This window comes from Haliotis asinina, chromosome 6, assembly GCF_037392515.1.
Source record: "Haliotis asinina isolate JCU_RB_2024 chromosome 6, JCU_Hal_asi_v2, whole genome shotgun sequence".
Taxonomy (NCBI): Eukaryota; Metazoa; Mollusca; class Gastropoda; order Lepetellida; family Haliotidae; genus Haliotis; species Haliotis asinina.
In genome coordinates, this window is record NC_090285.1 from 37,718,159 (window position 1) to 37,740,389 (window position 22,231).

Here is a 22,231-nt window from a genome sequence, read left to right on the forward strand (position 1 = left end):
CTCTGGTCATGGACGTTCAGCCACGTGAAAGCTTGCTGGAAACTGTGGTGCGGGACACACTGGGACACTTACAAACAAGGCGTCTAAGTTTTCAGGTAAATGGCCTGATTTAGCGTTTTTGGTGCAGATCAAGAGGCCCTTACACACAGTGGCTTAGTGTTTCAGATGTTACAGTGAAATTACCATAACTAAATGTAGGGTGTTTTTAGCGTTGACGCTTGGCGAGTTCAAGATAGAATTTAGTTTAGCCCGGCTTTCAGCAATATTCCAGCAATATGACGGCGGATGCAGTGAATGGGTTTCGCACCCTGTACCCATGTAGGGAATAGAACCCGGATCTTTGGCATGGCAAGTGAGCATAACCCAACCCCATAGCCCGCTCAACCTGGGAGGAATTTTTTAAGTGAATCAGGTGTTTGCCGTTCCCATGTGGGGAACTGAACGCTGATCTTTGGCGTGATGAGTGACCGCTTCAACCATTAGCCTACCCCACTGCCCGCTCAACCTGTGAGGAAATCCGAAGTGATAAAGGTCTTTGTCATTTCTACTTTTATGATGCTTGTCGAAAGAAACCACTAACTAGATCGGGTGGTCAGTGTCACTGTCTTGGTCGACACATAAGATCGATGCTCACACTGTTGGTCACTGGATTGTCTGATCCAGACTTGATTATTCACAATACCATGAAGCAGGAATATTGCTGATTGCTCAATAAACAACAAAACATACCAAGGAAGTTCTTATGGCCTGACCAACATACCACTAGGTCACCAGTGCAATGCGACTCAGATTTTGGAAATCATAGGGACACATTGATAGGTCCGGAAATTTTAAAAAATACATGCAAGAACGTCTTCTGCCTCTTTCAGAGAACCTGTGCATGGTTCCTGCTGCTAAGTTTAATCGGTTAGACAATTCAAAAAGCGAAAGTGAGTTGTGATTGGTTCGCACAGCATTCCAGCTATACACTTGACTGGATGAAAGGCCAGCCAGGGGAGGTAATAAATTTATCAGACTTATCTGTAGATGCATCCAGGGTATAGTGGAAACTCGTTGGATATTGAGGATGCAGTGTACCTAGCTCAGAGTCTAATCTAGCCCCCAAGCCTCACTTGACTTGTGTACATGCACTGATGTGCCCATAAAATTCATGTTACCATAAATTCAATTCAGTGTATCAGGAAGTGGAGAATGAGCACTCCATCACTGTTTGATCTGACACCTTTGACTCCCAAGATTGTGCAGGTACTCGAAACTAGTTAGGCAGGTGGTGTTGTTTAAATATGGTCAAGTACCTGCTACTTTAATCCGGATGACATATCCAACTACACACCTTAACTCTGTAAAGAGGATGTTGTCAGCATGCTACATGAGACAAGTATTTTCCTTGTGGGACAGATTTATTCCAATTTACACACAATACTTGAAAAAGAGAGGTCCGAAATCATAATCAGTTTGTGATCCTAAAGGATTGAGAGCCTTTTCACACAACTTTCATGCAAAATGGTGATGTTCATGATCAATCGACTGCGAAAGTTCAGTAGTTCATGTGGCTACTTTTACATTGTTCTTGTCAGTTTAGTTTGATGCTGCTATTAAAAATAATCCATCAGTATCACCAGAAGGGGACACAAGAAATGGGCTTCAAGCGAAGTACTTAACCATGTGGGGAATCAAACTTAGGTCATCAACATAGGTGTTAAACAATAGGTTTTCCCACCACCATTCACTGTTTCTTAATATGGGAACCTAAACATTGCTGAAGGTCTCGTATTCATTTCGCAACAGATGTGTTTCAAGTACAGCAGGAAGTGCCGGCTTCATTTGCAGAATAGCCCCAGTGATGCTGTTACTGTTACTTCGACCACTCAAATGAGTTCAACAAGGTTCTGTATAGTGTAGGATTTACACCTTCTGGAACACCCACAGAACTTGATTCTGCACTGGGAACTGTGGCAGCACAGGAAACGGTGCCATCACTCAATTTGGTTCACCATGCTGACCATTTAGCATGTTCAATCCAAAAAATAAAAAATGGACTTTTATGTTTATTTACAAACTATTTACAATTTTCATTATACTTTCTTTATTTTTGTCCTTTTCTTTTCCTTTTGCCTGACATCTTTTTCCCAGTTTGGCCAAACTTCATTGATTCAGTATTGTCAGACTGGCGTTTCTCCTTCTCAAAGATCTCCGATTTGTCAATAGGCTTGATGACAGTGCCCAGCTTTGTGAGCACCTTCGGCTGGATCATCTTGCGGAAGGCAGTTTCTGGGTTCCAGTTCTTCCCAACAGGTGCTCTGATGCTTTGTTCAAACTGTTGAGGACTGGTGTAGGGGAATGGAAGTCTAGAGACCTACAAGTAGAGTGAGTGTGTCAAAATGTCACCAGAAAGAGATTTCAATATACAAATACTATTATGATGAAGATGAAGGGACAGACATTGTTACTTTGTCTTAAGTTCGATACAACTGCCACATGAAGACTCATGAAACGATACACACAGACTGAGGTTTTCCTTAATCGAGTCTGGACCAGACAATCAAAAGTACTGTCGGAAACAGAAAAAAAGACTGATGACATCAAAGCATTGAACCGGTGATCAAGAGTATGAGTGTATGAACAGTATTTCATGGGAGACAGTTATGTCTTTAAAAAAAATCCATCAGAATGGTTATCAGGCAAGCAAATTTGGGATTAGTATCCATGATTAATGGGTCCTGGCATAGTCACAACCCTGCTCAGAGACAGCCATGGGTGACTGACAGCTTGCGGAAATATTAGCTACTGGTAACCATGTCAACAGAAACCCAAAAGCATATTATACTGCTGGTCAAATATCAGTGTTATATGCAGATTTTAATTTGTTGAGAGATCACTGTCAGTGACCGGTGTATTTTGAATGTCCTACCTAACCCTAAACAGTAGCCATTGTCTGATTGTTGAAATCCATTCAGCCGTCTCGCATTTGATTGGATGGTCACAGGTCGCTCAAAGCTTACGTGATGAGAAATCCTAATAAGTTTTGTTAGACCCAGTGTAGGAGTGTAACGGATAACTTTGGGGCTAAGTTTACTTGGACTGCAACATCAACAAAGCTACATGACACCCAATAAGTGACAAGTCAGACTCACTATTTCTTTGTCTGAAATACTTAAATTTATTAACAAAACTACATACAGGTGTGCGACTATCTCCCCTCGTACCTGATGTTTTGCGATGGCATCGTCCAGCTTCTCGCTGATGATGACATTCCCCAGATCTCGATCTCTCCTTGGGGCAGCATCAGGACCCTTCAGTGTAAACCTGAACAGAAACATGGCAGCCATCATCAATCAGGGCAGACAACAGGAAACATATGAGTAGAACACTTTATCTTGGGACCGTGGGAATTCTGCAAGACTGCTATGTATTGTTAGACCCCAAAAGGTATATGTTTTCCCACTGTTATGAAGTCAGGAGAGGGCCCCTAGCCCCTTGTCCTGAAAGTTTATTGAATGAAAACCGGTGAAAATGAAGTGTGCACCCATTCCCTCTGATCCCCTTCTCAAAAAGCTTTTTCCGTCCCTGAGGAATATCTGTGATACTTGAAAATTATTAAAATTCTCAAATTTGAAAACAATAGTCTAAAAATGATCAGACATATTGCAATGGTCTTTTTTGTTTGTCTTCACTTGTTCTTGTACTGTAATGTCAACCCTGATGGTACTGGGTATAATATTGGCCTTCAGTAATCCATGCTTGACATAAGAGGCAACTAATGGGATCGGGTGGTCAGGCTTGCTGACTTGGTTGACACGTCATCAGTTACCAGTTCCGCAGATCAATGCTCATGCTGTTGATCAGTGGACTGTCTTGCCCAGACTCTATTATAAACAGACCGCCCCCATATAGCTGGAATACTCAGGAATGGCAATTTTCCGCGATTCAGCAGAATCCTGGATCCTGTTAGTCTCTACAGCCCTCCAGAACCACAGCTGATTTTAAGCTGAAATCACTTTCACCTGTTGCCATCCCTGAATACTGCTGAATGCGGCATAAAACAAAAGTTAATAACTCACGCTTATTAATGTAAAGAAAAAATCTACAGATGAACAAGTTAATCCCTCCAATAAGTGCTACCCCAAGTCCTGAGTAGAAGAAACGAAGTCTTATTCTCAATCACATGAATTTATCTGATACTAGTACATTTCACGGGGTTTCGTAAAGTTGTCCTATATGCAAGTTAATAATTTATTTTTGACCAGGAAGTGGCCTAAATGGGTTCACTGAGAGAAAATCCTTCTGTCTGAAAGTCTTAATGTAAAATCGGGATTTCAACACTGCCAATAATCTACAGTGAGTGAGTATGTTTAGTTTTACGCTGCACTCGGCAATATTCCAGCCGTATGGCAGCAGTCTGTAAATAATTGAGATTGCAGCAGACAATCCAGTGACCAACAACATGAGCATCGATCTGTGCAATTGGGAACCGATGACATGTGTCAGCCTTTTATGGCAAGCATGGGTTGCTGAAGGCCTATTCTACCCCAGGACCTTCTCGGGTTGCCAACAATCTAGAACAATTTATGGTTTGTGAGTGACTAATCTAACCAACTGCCTGACCACCCAAGAGAGGTATACAACCTTCTATGGGGGTCATGACCTCAAGGGAGGTAACCAGTGTTAAATTTATTTGTTTAATATGATTATCTGTCAAGGAGCTAACTGATAGCGTGAAGAGTTTGCTTGTACAACACTCAGTATCAGTTAGATATCTCAGGATATGACAGCAACAAATCAAAATATCACACCTCTTTTTCTTCTTCCTCGATGGCTTTAGTCCTGTCCCTCCCCATTCGCCCCAGCCTGGCAGCGTTAGGTCAATGCTCTTGGGTTTGTCTCGGTCTACAATGTTGGCCTTCTCCTTCGTGAACTCATCAATGACATCATCATCAGCAAATGCCTGAGCAATTGTCATCCTCTGCTGCTCTTCCAGGTCCATCCCTCCATCTTCATCTGTGATAATGTCAACAGCAGCTGTGTGAGATAGCTTTGTCTCCAGGGTAAACAACTTCTTGGGGTCTACATAAACATCATCTGTCTTGGACTTCTCTGTGGGTCCACTCTCAGCATGCAACTTCTTTCCCACAGATTTAGAATTTGCCTTCTGTTTTCCAGTCTCCTCAAAGCCTCCCTCCATATCCTCTAATGTTTTTTTTCTGTTGAGGGACAGATCCATCAACTCCTCATCTTCATCCTCAACATCGTCCTTCTCATTTGATTTCGTTTCACCCTGATTTGTATTTTTCTTCTTATTTTTCTTTTTCTTTTTTTTCTTACTACTTATTTCTTTTTCATCTGATTCTAAGCTTTTTGCAATTTGTAACCGTGACTTACTCAAATTAGAGAAAATGGAGCCTATGGTATCCCCTATCCCACTGTCTTCTTCAACTGCGTCATCATTACTCTTGTCTACTTTTTTCCTCTTCCTCCTTTTTCTCTTACTTTTAGTTGAGACTTCTGTTTTTTCACCTTCTCTCTCAGATTTTCTTTCCTTCGATTCCAAACCAGTAGTCTCTGTTTTAGAAAGATTACTAATGTCATCATCATCACTCTCATCATCTTCCTCTGGCACATCCTGGTCTTCCTCCAGCATCTCCTGCTCTTGAGCTTTCTCATGTTCCTCCTCCTCTTCACTGGCTTCTCCCTCAGACACAATGTCCTGAGCCGTATTCTTAATTGTACCAGGCCTTTGAAACTCAGACACTTTAGGTTGTGCAGTCATCCAAGGGTTATCTCCCCCTGTCATACCCAGTTGACTGACAATCATCTCTCCTTCGTCGTCGCTGTGTACGCTGACACCGCCTTCTGAGTCGCTGTTGCTATCCTCCTCTAGCTGGGTCTTCTTGGTCAGCTCTTTGTTTATTTGTATCATGTTCTGTACCGCCTCCCGACTCTGAAGAAGAGTTTATCAATGACTATCATGGGGCACTTGTGAGACCTGCCAAACATTTTTTCCCAGTTTACTGAAATGTTTCTAAAAAATAGCAGCTAGACTAGGCTGTGGCACATTTGTTTGTTTATCGTTTAACACAGCACTTAGAAATATTTCTAGCGATACGGCAGCAGTATATAAATAATCAAGTCTGAACCAGACAAACAATAGTATTATTTTGTCTGTTAATTTAATAATACATCAAATCTACATCACCTGATAACAATCTTAATCACAAATTCTATCCTGAAAAATGACATATTGTCTCTGTTACAAGATACACTGGAATGGAAATCTGCAGTGTAGTGGAAACTTGTAAGTAAGTTCCAAACATCCATTTTCCTATCTGAATAACCAGTTTGGATTTATCTGTTGTCTGATCATGACATTGGGAATTGATATCTGCAAATGTAACACTACTTGGGACACACAAGACACAACTAACTTCATATAATGGATGCAGGTATGAACAGCTCTGTTGATTTCTAGGTAATCATTGTGAAATGCTTACCCTGTCATCATACTTGCCATAGATCTTCTGTCTCTGGGCAAACTTGCTGCCACCCCTGTGCCTCAGTGTCATTCGTTCCTGCAATAGTGCCATGACATTAACACCAATAAAATATTGATTCATTATCACTAATGTCATTACCAAGCAGACGCATGAACTGTTTCCTCTCCCAGTCCTGATCCTGTGCAACCCCATGTAAACCACATCCAATACCTGTCTTGATGTTACTTCATATCCTATCCCATCTCACCCACTGTCTCCTACCTACAACTGTCTCTGCACAATTTCACTCTTTGTCTCAACTAAATCCCACGCCATCTCTACTCCATCCTGCACATTGTCCCAACTCCATCCTGCCCAACCAGTAATTCTCACTCCACAACACCCTCCTTCAGTCTCCAATCTACCCTGTTCTGAACCATCCTTCACTCTGTTCTGAACTGTCCTTCACCCTGCCCTGAACCATCATGCACCCTGTCGGACCGTCCTTCACCTTGTCCTGAACCATCCTCATCCTGTCCTGAATCTTCTGTATCCTGTCTTGAACCAACCTTCACCCTGTCCTTAACCGTCCTTCGCCATGTCTTGTCCTCAACCATCCTACAACCTGTCCTGAACTGTCCATGCTTCCTGTCATGAACTATCCTCTACCCTGCACTGAACTGTCCTGCACCCTGTCCTCCCAAACTTCATGCTTGCCCCTGGTGCACTGCACCACGTTTCCCGACTGCACTTACCTGCACCCTGTCCCTGTCCAGCTGCTGCAGCTTCTCCACGAAGGCCTCAGGGTCAGTACGCTGCAGTTCCTCCATTCGTGCCTTCTCCTGCTTCAACTTCTCCTTCTTCAGGATACGGTGATACCTGCACACCAGCAACAGCTTCTTAACATGAGGTCACCGCAACACCCATGACAAATGTTCTGATGTAGAGAGTGATATAAAGCAGTCAACAGTATTCCAGATATGAAGCTTGGCTGCCTGCATCATTTCTAACAGACCAAGATTTAAGTGAATGCTTAACGGTACTGATCACCAAAGAACAGGGCCTCATAATATGACAACTACTGACCAGTATGGGAATTACGAGCACTTCAGCACAATGATCACTATAGGGATATCATATCAGAGGTCCAGCTCAGTGATAGCTGCAACCTGTTGAAAGCTGCCATAGATCTTGGAGGCAAAAACTGTGGGAATCATTACATGTTAACTCTATTCTAGGTAGTAAATGCTTGTGGATCACCTGTATCCTTGCATCAAGATGTATTCATATGCTCTAATAATGTATGCACATATTCAGAGAAAATAATTACAGGGCCCATGAAGATCAGGGTTAGAACTGATATCTAGCAACCAATGCTTGTCATAAGGGGTGACTCACAGGATCGATTGGTCATGTTCGTGACTTGGTTGACACACAGCATTGTATTCCAATTGTGTGGATCAATACTTATGCTGTTGATCAAAGGAGTGTCTTGCCCAAACTAGATTATTTACAAATCACCACCATATTGTCAGATTAAACAATTACAGGATAGCTGACTGACTTTTTACTCTTGATCTTCTTCTCTCGCTTTGCCCTTGCCTGCTTGTAAGTCAGCAGAGCCCGGTACTTCTGTAGCTCTGCTCGTCTCTCTCTCGCCTGAAACATTATCATGGCCCAGTTAAGGAACCTGATCATGACATATCTAAATGTTAGGTATTTCAACAAGATATGTGTAAGAACATTTCAAATATTCACATGTACAAAGCTAAGAAACAATCAACTACCTCCTCCAGACTCATGGCACTGAGAGCCCGCTCCTCTGCTGGCGTTAATTCCTTGTCATGGCTGCCAACGCTGTCGCTGCCTTTCTGTAGCAGCGCTGCAATCTCAATCTCCAGGGGTGTGCGGGGCTGAACAAAGCACAAAACAATTCAATATTACATAAATCATAACAGAAACAACACAGAAAAGTGCCTCATCTCATTGTATCTGTAAGACAAAGAAAGTCAAAACTCTCCAGTTGTAAAGTTTGGAGAGTGAATATGTAAATTTCATTTTTTTCTTGCCATATGGAGTGTGAGTCAATGAGTGAGTTTGTTGAGTTTTATGCTGCTTTTAGCAACCTTAGAGCAACATCATGGGAGAGAAAACCAGAAATGGGCTTCACACAATGTACCCATGTAAACAATTGACCCAGGGTCTTCAACATGGCGAGCGAACGTATTAACCACTGGGCTACCCCACCGCCCATATTGAATGTGACACCATGAAAACGATCTTGTACAATCACTAAACATTCAAACCTGATCACAGCAATCATGAGATATTATTTCTGATGTGGAATCTCCCAGAGCCTTGTTAACCTGAAGAGCTTGTGACTATTGATAATATACTGACTGAAACATATTTGGGAACACATGAAAGTATAAGTGTTCATTTATTCTACTCCAAGTTTCTTCGCAAGTTTTACATTGCATTATGAGTGCAAATCTGAGTGTATATCTGAGAATATATAAAGGAGCGTACAGATTAAGTGGTGTTGCCTAATTTATTTCCCTCAGTATATTTACAGCTACATGTTCTGTAACTAGTGTAAGTGAAAACTAAGAAGAATGTGATATCAGACAACAGTATCTAATTAGGATTACATGGATTGTGTTGTTCCATCATTCCAAGGACTACACGGGCCATGTTGACCAGAGATCACTGCCGTGAAGTGAGTTTATTGCAACTTAAAGACACATTGAAACGCTTTTTCAATAATATTTTGGTCCATAATATACATTTTAGGACATATGCACTCACTTTAACTTCTGATTGATACAATAAAACTTAATATCATTTACGACTTCCCTGAAATTTATAATTGAAACTCGGGGTGACAAGCTTCCACACAGATAACATTTGCCTTATGTGGGATGTAAACAATTGCTCCATACATCGAAAACTGTTGCACACAGTGTTTGCTGAATTGGCCTCAATCACAAGTTGAGTTACTAGAATATATGAAGAGTGTTCTAAGGGACATAACTCTATGGGGTTCTATTGAAAGAAAGTTCAGTTGATAAGAGGGAATGCAACATTGCACTAAATAAATCAAACTTTTTAATTTCATATTTTTATCTTAATGTGTAATCTTTCTTCAGAATAAATTATATGGTAGCTTCAATGGGGGCTGCTAGTTTGTGTTGATGAGAGAAATGCAATACTGATTTTTAGAGAGAAGTGTGGCGTGATAGTGTGCATTTAAGATGACTCTGATCCTATATATGCCACATTGATCCTACTGACTATCTTCAATAGCCACATTGATCCTACTGACTATCTTCAATAGCCACATTGATCCTACTGACTATCTTCAATAGCCACATTGATCCTACTGACTATCTTCAATAGCCACATTGATCCTACTGACTATCTTCAATAGCTACCTTAAATCTGGTCTTGACTTCATCTGTAGTTTGAAGTTTCAAGTTGGGTTGCTGCAGAGGGAACGAGATCTGCTCTGCCTGAAATGGGTGAGAAAACATTCACAAGTGTGTGAGCCAAAGCAGTAGCTCTCATTCTGGTGTGCCTACAGATGTTTTAGCAAAACAACTCAACAATGCTGTGATACCTTCTTATTACAGAAGTAAGCTGAGGGACACATCTTGAGTTCATTTTTTGAACAAAGACACCCCACTGAAAAGACATACACAAGTCAAATCCCACTGAAAAGACATACACAAGTCATATCCCACTGAAAAGACATACACAAGTCACATCCCACTGACATACACAAATCATATCCCATTGAAAGGACATACACAAGTCAGTGTGAAACAATCCCACATGAGTATAATTAGAATTATTGGTACTATAATTCAAGTTTATTCATAAAGTAGACACAGTAGGATTTTAGTTTAGTCAGTAGTCGCACTGGAAGGAAAAGACTTGAGCCCAAGTAGGTATGAATACCGTTATCAATGGTGTAGGCAGTTACTACTGTTATTGGTCTATCCCTAAAGCTCCCTTAAGCCAGAGAATCATAGAAGGGTAGGGCTGGGTCTTGCAGAGAATATTCATATTGTGATGTATTGCAATGCAAAGGCATATATCGTAATATGTATTGCTATATATTGCATGAAGTATATTTAAACAAAAAATCACTTACAATCAAGATAATACTTGATTAATAGATGAAAACTACATGTACAAGATAATCTCTCGACTCGATAAAGCTTTAATGACAACTTTTAATCCTGACAAAATAGAAACATAAATATTATTTGGCACAAACAAATAATCAAAGACTTTCAAGTGTTATGAATTTTTCTGAATGCAAGTCAAAATACCGCTAAACCGGTTATATTGCACAGCCCTATGAGGAAAGGTTCTCACCTTTCGATTCTCAGCGACAATAGAATTCCACTTGGCGAGATCATCCTTGGTCTTCTCGTAGGCTGTCGTTCTCTGGATCTGAAACAAATTACAATCTGGAGAAGTAGGCCAGAGGCTGAACGTTCCAAAATCAACACAATGGGAGACAGATTGAACAAATAAGTTAAAAGCATTTGCTGGCATCATTTCCTACAACACAGCAAATCAGAATATCCATGATCATGTGTAACATAAACAATGTAACAGCCATTAACGTAATTAAGTCTCTTGGGCAGTAAATCATTATGTGACTTGGACAGAAACCCTCCAGTATTTGGACATGGTGCTGACAACAACATAATCAGAGGACGATTCCTGGATGTGAACCAACACATCCTAACACTAAGCTGATCAGATACACGGTTAAAGGGTGATACATTCCATCAAACTGAAAGTGGCAGTTCCAGCAAAATAGATTCATGTCACTTTAAACCCAAATTGTTTGTTACCAAAGTTGTTTTTTTGTGTCTGATTTCAGAAGATGGTGGATACCCCAATAACTCTGAAACAATGTCCAAGTTTCACACAGATTCTGACAAACGGCATAACCAGAAATGGCACTTGACCAAACGGCAAAGTCACTCTCCAATGGAAGTAACTCCACGTATAGAGTACAATGTGAGTGACGTCCCCTTAACAATTGTGTACAACGGAAGTGATCCCATCGCCCCCCACACTATCCTTGAACTTATGTATATTCCATAGTTTCAAAATATGTTTGAACAAAAAAGGGGCTGACTTGTCCTTCATATAGTTTTTTGCCCAACTGCAGCCAAATCACTGAAGGAAACACATATGAAATCAAAACCTGGCCTAAGTCAGTGGTTTACAAATTACGCCACTGAACTTGCTTGGATCAACAAGGAATCTGACTGGCCCATGTACTGTACAGAAACTATACTCCTTGTTGCGCCATCAAAGTGAGCACGGAAACACACAGACCTTTGTTTCCTCGACCTTAGACAGTGGAACAGGGGCAACCTTGGTTCGTCTATGGACGGATCGCAACTGCTTCTTCAGCTCACCATGACTCGTTGTGTTCTGTAGGCTGCCGATCAGCTCATGTAGGCGCACCTTCCTCTCAGCTGAAAGTGAGTGAAGTTAGTTTTACGCCACAAAATCCCAGTGAAAGTAAGTAATATCATGACAGGGGAGACCAAAATAGGGTTTTGCACAGTTTGCCCACATAGGGAATTGAACAGGGTCTTCAGTGTAACAATCTATGCTTTAACCGCTAGGCTATCTGACCAGCCCCTCAACTCAAAGCATTCATTATTTGTGTCATACAATATCATGGCAGCATGAACCTTATCAAATCTGAGTGAGTGAAAGAGTGAGTGAGTGAGTGAGTGAAAGAGTGAGTGAGTGAGTGAGTGAGTGAGTTCAGTTTTATGCCGCACTCAGCAATATTCTAGCTATATGGCGGTGGCCTGTGAATAACAGAGTCTGGACCAGACAATCCAGTGATCAAGCATTGATCTGCGCAACTGGGAACTGGTGACGTGTCCACCAAGTCAACAAACCTGACCATCTGATAGTCGCCTCTTACAAAAAGCATGGTCGCTTTTTATGGCAAACATGGGTTGCTGAAGACCTATTCTACCCCAGGACCTTCATGTGTCTTATCACATCTGAGCCAGGCAGTTGTTGACAGTCATTACATACTATGACAGCTAACAGAAGGTATCCATGAAACCTCTGTCCATGTCCTACAGCAGTACACTATCCACCTAAACTCTGGTAACCATGGTAACAGTTCTTCAAGAACTACTGTTTCTCCGAGGAAATGGCCACATGACAAAACTCAGTGGAAACCTTTTTCTATTTGAGCTAAATTATGTGTTGTGTACACACAAGACACTACGGGTACTAGTGACTACCTGACATGGAGTTACTACCTGACATGGAGTTACTGCCTGACATGGAGTTACTGCCAGACAGACTTCTGCCAATCACACAAGAAACACATCTACAAATGTTATTCATGAAAATCATAAAGTGAAAGTATTGATATTTGTACACAATGTTGAATGACATGAACAAAAATGTAAAACGAAAAATTAAATGATGTGTGGTCATTTGGGTAACACTTTGCATATTTTTCCAAAATGTAAATGAAATATTTACTGAAATTTTATTCATTGTAGTTTCAGGACGTATACATATCTTTCAATGCACACCTGTTTATTATTGTGTAGAAACATGTTTACTTACTTTGAAACTGACAGGGCTGACAAGCCACTGATGGGAGATAACTCATGTCTAACTAAATTGCCTACTGACGGCAAGACTGACATTGATGGCATTCACTTGAAATTTCATGTCTGACATAATTGTATCATCTTATTCATCACCAACATGGTAAACATTTTCATCAGAAGAAGAGATCTGTTGAATCCACAACTTTTCACTTAAGAAAATATGCAAATAAGCCAGGTAACACATGGCTGCTTCAACTTTTCCCTGGTTAGTACAATGAGAATTATTCAACAAGCAAAGATGAACATTCAAAATGGGAATATCCTATCAAAATTGTCAGAAACGATTTTTAAATACAGGTGTATCTGTTTTCTGACATAAAGGACAAACTGATTCATTGGTACTGGCTCTCTGAGTGACAAAAACCTCTTTGATATTTCCAGTGACATGCTGTGGAACATCCAATATAACTCACACTGCAAAATACTAGAGTTTGCTCTAAACTGAAAAAAAAACATTCACTCACAGTAATCATGGTGATGCAAATTTCTCCCTTTTTAAACATTTGACATGTAGAAGGTCATTTTATCTTCGACCGAATGAGTAAAGCTTTTCAGTTTAGTTTCAACCCATACTAGAATCCAGGCCATCAGGAACTGATGATAAGACAGACAAGTCATGAGATCTATGTCAGATGTGGTCTTCGGCCGTTTGGTTGGCAATACAGCAATACACCAGCTATATGGCAAAGGTCTGTAAATAGTCGAGCCTGGATCAGACAATCCAGTGATTACCATTATGAGCATCGCTCTATACAATTGGGATACAACAATATGTGTCAACCCAGGCAGCAAGTATGACCACACAATATGATGGGGACTGCCCACTGGACATGGTGAACGGCAACCTTGACATGGATGTTATAATTGAGTCTGGATCAGACAATCCAGTGATTACCATTATGAGCATCGCTCTATACAATTGGCATACAACAATATGTGTCAACCCAGGCAGCAAGTATGACCACACAATATGATGGGGACTGCCCACTGGACATGGTGAACGGCAACCTTGACATGGATGTTATAATTGAGTCTGGATCAGACAATCCAGTGATTACCATTATGAGCATCGCTCTATACAATTGGGATACAACAATATGTGTCAACCCAGGCAGCAAGTATGACCACACAATATGATGGGGACTGCCCACTGGACATGGTGAACTGCATCCTTGACATGGATGTTATAATTGAGTCTGGATCAGACAATCCAGTGATTACCATTATGAGCATCGCTCTATACAATTGGGATACAACAATATGTGTCAACCCAGGCAGCAAGTATGACCACACAATGTGATGGAGACTGCCCACTGGACATGGTGAACTGCATCCTTGACATGGATGTTATAATTGAGTCTGGATCAGACAATCCAGTGATTACCATTATGAGCATCGCTCTATACAATTGGGATACAACAATATGTGTCAACCCAGGCAGCAAGTATGACCACACAATATGATGGAGACTGCCCACTGGACATGGTGAACGGCAACCTTGACATGGATGTTATAATTGAGTCTGGATCAGACAATCCAGTGATTACCATTATGAGCATCGCTCTACGCAATTGGCATACAACAATATGTGTCAACCCAGGCAGCAAGTATGACCACACAATGTGATGGAGACTGCCCACTGGACATGGTGAACTGCATCCTTGACATGGATGTTATAATTGAGTCTGGATCAGACAATCCAGTGATTACCATTATGAGCATCGCTCTATACAATTGGGATACAACAATATGTGTCAACCCAGGCAGCAAGTATGACCACACAATATGATGGGGACTGCCCACTGGACATGGTGAACTGCATCCTTGACATGGATGTTATAATTGAGTCTGGATCAGACAATCCACTGATTACCATTATGAGCATCGCTCTATACAATTGGCATACAACAATATGTGTCAACCCAGGCAGCAACTATGACCACACAATATGATGGGGACTGCCCACTGGACATGGTGAACGGCAACCTTGACATGGATGTTATAATTGAGTCTGGATCAGACAATCCAGTGATTACCATTATGAGCATCGCTCTACGCAATTGGCATACAACAATATGTGTCAACCCAGGCAGCAAGTATGACCACACAATATGATGGGGACTGCCCACTGGACATGGTGAACTGCATCCTTGACATGGATGTTATAATTGAGTCTGGATCAGACAATCCAGTGATTACCATTATGAGCATCGCTCTATACAATTGGGATACAACAATATGTGTCAACCCAGGCAGCAAGTATGACCACACAATGTGATGGAGACTGCCCACTGGACATGGTGAACTGCATCCTTGACATGGATGTTATAATTGAGTCTGGATCAGACAATCCAGTGATTACCATTATGAGCATCGCTCTATACAATTGGGATACAACAATATGTGTCAACCCAGGCAGCAAGTATGACCACACAATATGATGGAGACTGCCCACTGGACATGGTGAACGGCAACCTTGACATGGATGTTATAATTGAGTCTGGATCAGACAATCCAGTGATTACCATTATGAGCATCGCTCTACGCAATTGGCATACAACAATATGTGTCAACCCAGGCAGCAAGTATGACCACACAATGTGATGGAGACTGCCCACTGGACATGGTGAACTGCATCCTTGACATGGATGTTATAATTGAGTCTGGATCAGACAATCCAGTGATTACCATTATGAGCATCGCTCTATACAATTGGGATACAACAATATGTGTCAACCCAGGCAGCAAGTATGACCACACAATATGATGGGGACTGCCCACTGGACATGGTGAACTGCATCCTTGACATGGATGTTATAATTGAGTCTGGATCAGACAATCCAGTGATTACCATTATGAGCATCGCTCTATACAATTGGGATACAACAATATGTGTCAACCCAGGCAGCAAGTATGACCACACAATATGATGGGGACTGCCCACTGGACATGGTGAACTGCATCCTTGACATGGATGTTATAATTGAGTCTGGATCAGACAATCCAGTGATTACCATTATGAGCATCGCTCTATACAATTGGGATACAACAATATGTGTCAACCCAGGCAGCAAGTATGACCACACAATATGATGGAGACTGCCCACTGGACATGGTGAACTGCATCCTTGACATGGATGTTATAACTGAGTCTGGATCAGACAATCCACTGATTACCATTATGAGCATCGCTCTATACAATTGGCATACAACAATATGTGTCAACCCAGGCAGCAACTATGACCACACAATATGATGGGGACTGCCCACTGGACATGGTGAACGGCAACCTTGACATGGATGTTATAATTGAGTCTGGATCAGACAATCCAGTGATTACCATTATGAGCATCGCTCTACGCAATTGGCATACAACAATATGTGTCAACCCAGGCAGCAAGTATGACCACACAATGTGATGGAGACTGCCCACTGGACATGGTGAACTGCATCCTTGACATGGATGTTATAATTGAGTCTGGATCAGACAATCCAGTGATTACCATTATGAGCATCGCTCTACGCAATTGGGATACAACAATATGTGTCAACCCAGGCAGCAAGTATGACCACACAATATGATGGAGACTGCCCACTGGACATGGTGAACTGCATCCTTGACATGGATGTTATAACTGAGTCTGGATCAGACAATCCAGTGATTACCCTTATGAGCATCGCTCTATACAATTGGGATACAACAATATGTGTCAACCCAGGCAGCAAGTATGACCACACAATATGATGGAGACTGCCCACTGGACATGGTGAACTGCATCCTTGACATGGATGTTATAACTGAGTCTGGATCAGACAATCCAGTGATTACCCTTATGAGCATCGCTCTATACAATTGGGATACAACAATATGTGTCAACCCAGGCAGCAAGTATGACCACACAATATGATGGGGACTGCCCACTGGACATGGTGAACGGCAACCTTGACATGGATGTTATAATTGAGTCTGGATCAGACAATCCAGTGATTACCATTATGAGCATCGCTCTATACAATTGGGATACAACAATATGTGTCAACCCAGGCAGCAAGTATGACCACACAATATGATGGGGACTGCCCACTGGACATGGTGAACGGCAACCTTGACATGGATGTTATAATTGAGTCTGGATCAGACAATCCAGTGATTACCATTATGAGCATCGCTCTATACAATTGGGATACAACAATATGTGCCAACCCAGGCAGCAAGTATGACCACACAATATGATGGAGACTGCCCACTGGACATGGTGAACTGCATCCTTGACATGGATGTTATAATTGAGTCTGGATCAGACAATCCAGTGATTACCATTATGAGCATCGCTCTATACAATTGGGATACAACAATATGTGTCAAGTCAGGCAGCAAGTATGACCACACAATATGATGGGGACTGCCCACTGGACATGGTGAACTGCATCCTTGACATGGATGTTATAACTGAGTCTGGATCAGACAATCCAGTGATTACCATTATGAGCATCGCTCTACGCAATGGGCATACAACAATATGTGTCAACCCAGGCAGCAAGTATGACCACACAATGTGATGGAGACTGCCCACTGGACATGGTGAACTGCATCCTTGACATGGATGTTATAATTGAGTCTGGATCAGACAATCCAGTGATTACCATTATGAGCATCGCTCTATACAATTGGGATACAACAATATGTGTCAACCCAGGCAGCAAGTATGACCACACAATATGCTGGGGACTGCCCACTGGACATGGTGAACTGCATCCTTGACATGGATGTCATAATCACGAAGTTACCTTTGGCCTGGCTGAACCCAAACTCTGACACCGTCTCTGTGAGAACTGTTCTTTCAGATAGCTTGGACCTGCAGAGAAATGCAAACATCTGATCAACTGTAGGGAAACACTGTGTCCTTTTCTAGGTGTATGAATTCTGGCTTCTGCGATGTGCTTTTAAGAATTCCGCTGCAAATTTAAGTAAATTCTACACCCCATTTTTCATAGTCAGTCTTGATTCAACTTTCAAAGTAAGTAAATTCATCGGCAGAAAAATGCCAGATTTTGCATGCATTTTGTAAGAAATATGTTTTCCATGGACCAAGCGTTTTTCTGCATCAACTTCCCCAATTTATTGTGCAACTACAGAACATGGAGTGACTGATCATGGTGATAGGAACATCATTTAACAGCAAACAAACCAGAAGTTGTGTTTTGGTAAATGGTAATCATTTAATCGTTATTAGTTTTCAGTTATCATGGTTATACCATTAAATCCATACCCGTATACTGCAAGAGTCCTTGTTTTCATATACACTTTGGTATATGCATGATACAGCTGTGTCACTATATTACAAATTGAGACATGACCAGACATCACAATTTCATGCTGCTTATGCTCTTGTGATGTTATTTTCATTCAGGCACTACTTTACGAAGAAACATATACAATGTCCAATGAATGATGGATACTGTCATCAAATGGCTATCTCCTGGGTGCTGTTTTAGATCGACCGAATCCAACCCACAGTCCTGATTATCTCCCTATTAAGTATGTTGCAACAAGTCACCTTCTCTGTCCATCTAGAGCTGATATGGAGTCCAGCAGCTTGGCATGTTTCCGGTCAGCTTCAACATGATCCTCCTGTTAACATGGAAAAACGTTCAAGTTTGAAATGCTGAATTCATGTGTGTTTCAATATTTATGTAAGGATAAACTGCAAAGTCTTGCATGCTGCTAGTTGGCTTTCAATCACAAAATAAATGCCATATCTTTACAGACATTCCCAAAATTTGAAAGTTTGAAGGAATACATTTGTCGACAGCAAAACTAATCATATCTGAATCTTAATACTGAGTGTTAGGAGACATTGCGACAGATTTCTGGATTTCAGGTGTTATATGGAGAAACTAACCTGAATGTCTTTTGATATAAACATGATAAAAAACAATGCAGTTTGAAGGAATACATTTGTCGACAGCAAAACTAATCATATCTGAATCCTAATACTGTGTGTTAGGAGACATCGCGACAGATTTCTGGATTTCAGGTGTTATATGGAGAAACTCATCTGAATGTCTTTTGATATAAACATGATAAATAAAATGCAGGTCACCATCAAATCAAATAGGTCACCAGACATGATGAAAATTTGGAATGATGCAGCTTGTCAAGTATTGATATGTCTGCTAGCAGAAGATACTCAGTGGTATTATATTTAACATCTAACATCACTTCACCATCTGTTTCAATTTTATCAGTCAGCGAGTGAGTTTAGTTTTATGCCACACTTAGCAATATTTCAGCTATAGGGCAGCTTTAGTTTATCACGGTATCAACAGTGTCTGTGAATGTCAAATTATTGCTAGTCAGCACAAAAAACAGCAAGATCAGTAATGTCACTGTCATCTGATCATGACATCCAATTGATCATTAATGTAAGGTCATCCAATTCTGTAAGTGAATCTCCTGTGAGAAAGAGTTTTAGTCACAAATATGTGTCTGTTAGTGTTACTCTATACTGTTGTTAATGTTTGAAAAAAAAAAGAAGAAAAACTATTTGCCTCTTCGTCGCTAGCATTGAGAACTTGATCTCCTGTTATGAAGTCTTCTTCATCCATTGTGGCTGCTGTCAGGTCCTGAAAACAAAACAAGCATGTCAATGTTATCTTACTGCATCAACTACAATGCAGCCCATGAGGTCTTGTATTACTTATGCTTCTTACAAATGAGACTAGGTGGTCAGGTTTGTGGACTTAATCCAAATCTTTGGAGGGCATTTAGAAGTGGAATGCATAAGAAAAGCAAGATATATGGATGTCAACTTCTTTGTTGTGAATATCACAATGTTTCGGAGAGGTCTCACTGGTCTCCTTGTGTTATTGTTTCAATGTATATGCCTCTTCTTTTTTGTTTTCTATTTCATCAAGTCAATTACCATGTTGTTTTAGTATGTTACTGGCCTCAGCGACTATTTTTGTCATAAGAGGCGACTAATGGGAACTGGTGGTCAGGCTCACTAACTTGGTAGACATGTCATCGGTTCCCAATTGCACAGATCGATGCTCATGTTCTTTATCACTGGATTGTGTGGTCCAGACTTGATCATTTACAGACCGCCGCCATACTGCTAGAATATTGCTGTGTGCAGCATAAAACTGAACTCACTCACTTACTACTGGCCTCATGTCTGTGTTATATTTTCAGTCTTCAACATTGTGGAACAAATTTTCTTTCTACGTGCCTTGGGTGTGTGAGTGTGTGTGTGCGTGTGCGTGCGTGTCCCTTTGAAACTGTCTTCTTCACCTGATAAAGGAGCAAGCATAAACTCTCAAATGTGGTATTCACAATGAAGACGTTTATATCCATATATCTTGCTTTTCTTGGTTCATCATGTGTTGATCCATGTCACATCACATGTTCATTATTATGTAATTACTATTATGTTCATTATTATGTAATTACTATGGCATTAAAACAAACTGCATTTACATCAACTTGTTCTTTTAATAGGTTCATAATGCTTACTTATTTGCAAAAATCTTACAACAGGACTAAAATTTACATTCCTTCAGAGTAGTCAAAGAGTGAATTGCATTCCTAGTTCAGTATCTAGTCTAACATAAGTGCTTTCACCTGCATATTATCAGGGTGGAAAAACCAAGACATTTTGGGGCAACAGTCCTGAAGTAAGAGAGGCAGTGTAAAAACTGGGGCCAGCTTGGTCTTGTGCCTCTTAGATCAGGTAAACCGTTGGGGGGGATAAAATCAGTAGAATTCATAATGAACGACATTGCGTTTAAGATAAAACCAACAAGTTACTGGTATCTCATCGTGCTGTACAGACATACAATAACCACGATAACAATTCTTTAGTTTACTTTACAGCAATTTCTAAGCGCTGGTCTGTAAATATATCCGACAAAGATTCAGATATGACCAGATTCATTGTATTGCAATCTCCCTTTCCAAACAGATAAAAACCTAATAAACGTTGACAATATCAAACAAACATACCGGAAAAACTCACAGTAACAGTAACAACTGTAAGTTGAAACTCATTCAATAAATGAAGCGTGGGAGCATGGCCGTAACTCACTAACTGTGAGAATGTTCCTATTCGCGAATATGTATGCATCTTATTGAGACAACTACAACAATAAGTCAAAAACTACCTCATTCCCTTTCACGATAAGCCAAACTTCGTCTCAGATTATGTCTTCATATTTTCGACTTACCGCGATGTGTTAAGAACAAGTCAATAGAGAACGTAATCACTGCAACACGACCCACATGGTAAATCGTCCACCATATTGTAATACAATCCTCGTTTTTGGTTGTCGTAAAATATCTACAACTTTTCTGTTGTTGGTTATCATAGAATTAAGTAAGAAACAACTTATAACTGGCCATAGTTAACACGAACATACCACTAACTTTATCTGAGATAATACCTGCAGATAAAACAGAACAGTTTTGACCTTGTCGCAACTACCCAAGGGCAAGTAACTCATAATAACAATTTCAGCGTTTTTCATCGTGGAAGTGATTATTACATATCTATTCAAGTTCAAAACCTGCCCAAAATTCTTTAATACTTATTGAAAGAATAGGTCAAAGAAGAAGTTCCGACGAAGACACCATCTCAGGTTTACGTTGGCCGTGAGGTTTAAAATTAGTTGTGAATCGCACCTCATTCTCCATATCTAGACTAAACTGTCCTTTGATCACGTTACTTCAAAGTTACACTACTCTTTTATTCCACTTTACCGTGGCGAGTACCATATTCCACAACAGATTAAGAAACAGAAAGTACACGTTGCTCTATAAGCGCACGATAATGAACGAAAGAAAGTAACTTAGCAGTTAAATTCTGTGTTTATGTATGTGACAGAGAAATAAAAAAAACCCCGCACTATGTGCCTTTTATGGGTTACACAGCAACTTCTATCAAGGAAAATAACTGAGACTGCACCAATCAGACATTTGTGGAGACCTGCATGTGCGCAGTCAGTGCCTACATATAAGCCACCTTTGTGCACTCCTACCCGACGTAAATAAGTTTGCTCATGTGTGATTTAGTATTAGCC

General features: G+C 40.7%; 1 protein-coding gene across 1 annotated transcript; it reads right to left on the reverse strand.

The window, feature by feature from the left end:
* Window positions 1–2,035: 2,035 nt before the first annotated feature.
* Window positions 2,036–21,476, reverse strand: LOC137287597 (U3 small nucleolar RNA-associated protein 14 homolog A-like). The gene is made up of 14 exons (XM_067819970.1): window positions 21,380–21,476; window positions 19,706–19,780; window positions 18,712–18,785; window positions 17,942–18,009; window positions 11,835–11,977; window positions 10,854–10,931; window positions 9,905–9,982; window positions 8,258–8,383; window positions 8,035–8,129; window positions 7,226–7,349; window positions 6,489–6,566; window positions 4,794–5,938; window positions 3,207–3,306; window positions 2,036–2,356 (listed from the first exon to the last, which is right to left on the reverse strand). The coding sequence occupies exons 2-14, from the start codon at window positions 19,760–19,762 to the stop codon at window positions 2,087–2,089; spliced, it is 2,436 nt and encodes an 811-aa protein (XP_067676071.1). The 5' UTR covers window positions 19,763–19,780; window positions 21,380–21,476; the 3' UTR covers window positions 2,036–2,086.
* Between the last annotated feature and the right edge of the window lie 755 nt (window positions 21,477–22,231).

Bases quoted from the DNA above. Each gene is read 5' to 3' on its own strand.
- LOC137287597 (XM_067819970.1), bottom strand. From the start codon at position 19,762: ATGGATGAAGAAGACTTCATAACAGGAGATCAAGTTCTCAATGCTAGC. The intron at 5,939-6,488 runs GTAAGCATTTCA...ACTCTTCTTCAG, and splicing joins ATGGCAAGTATGATGACAGG to AGTCGGGAGGCGGTACAGAA. The intron at 3,307-4,793 runs GTGTGATATTTT...GTTTCTGTTCAG, and splicing joins TCGAGGAAGAAGAAAAAGAG to GTTTACACTGAAGGGTCCTG.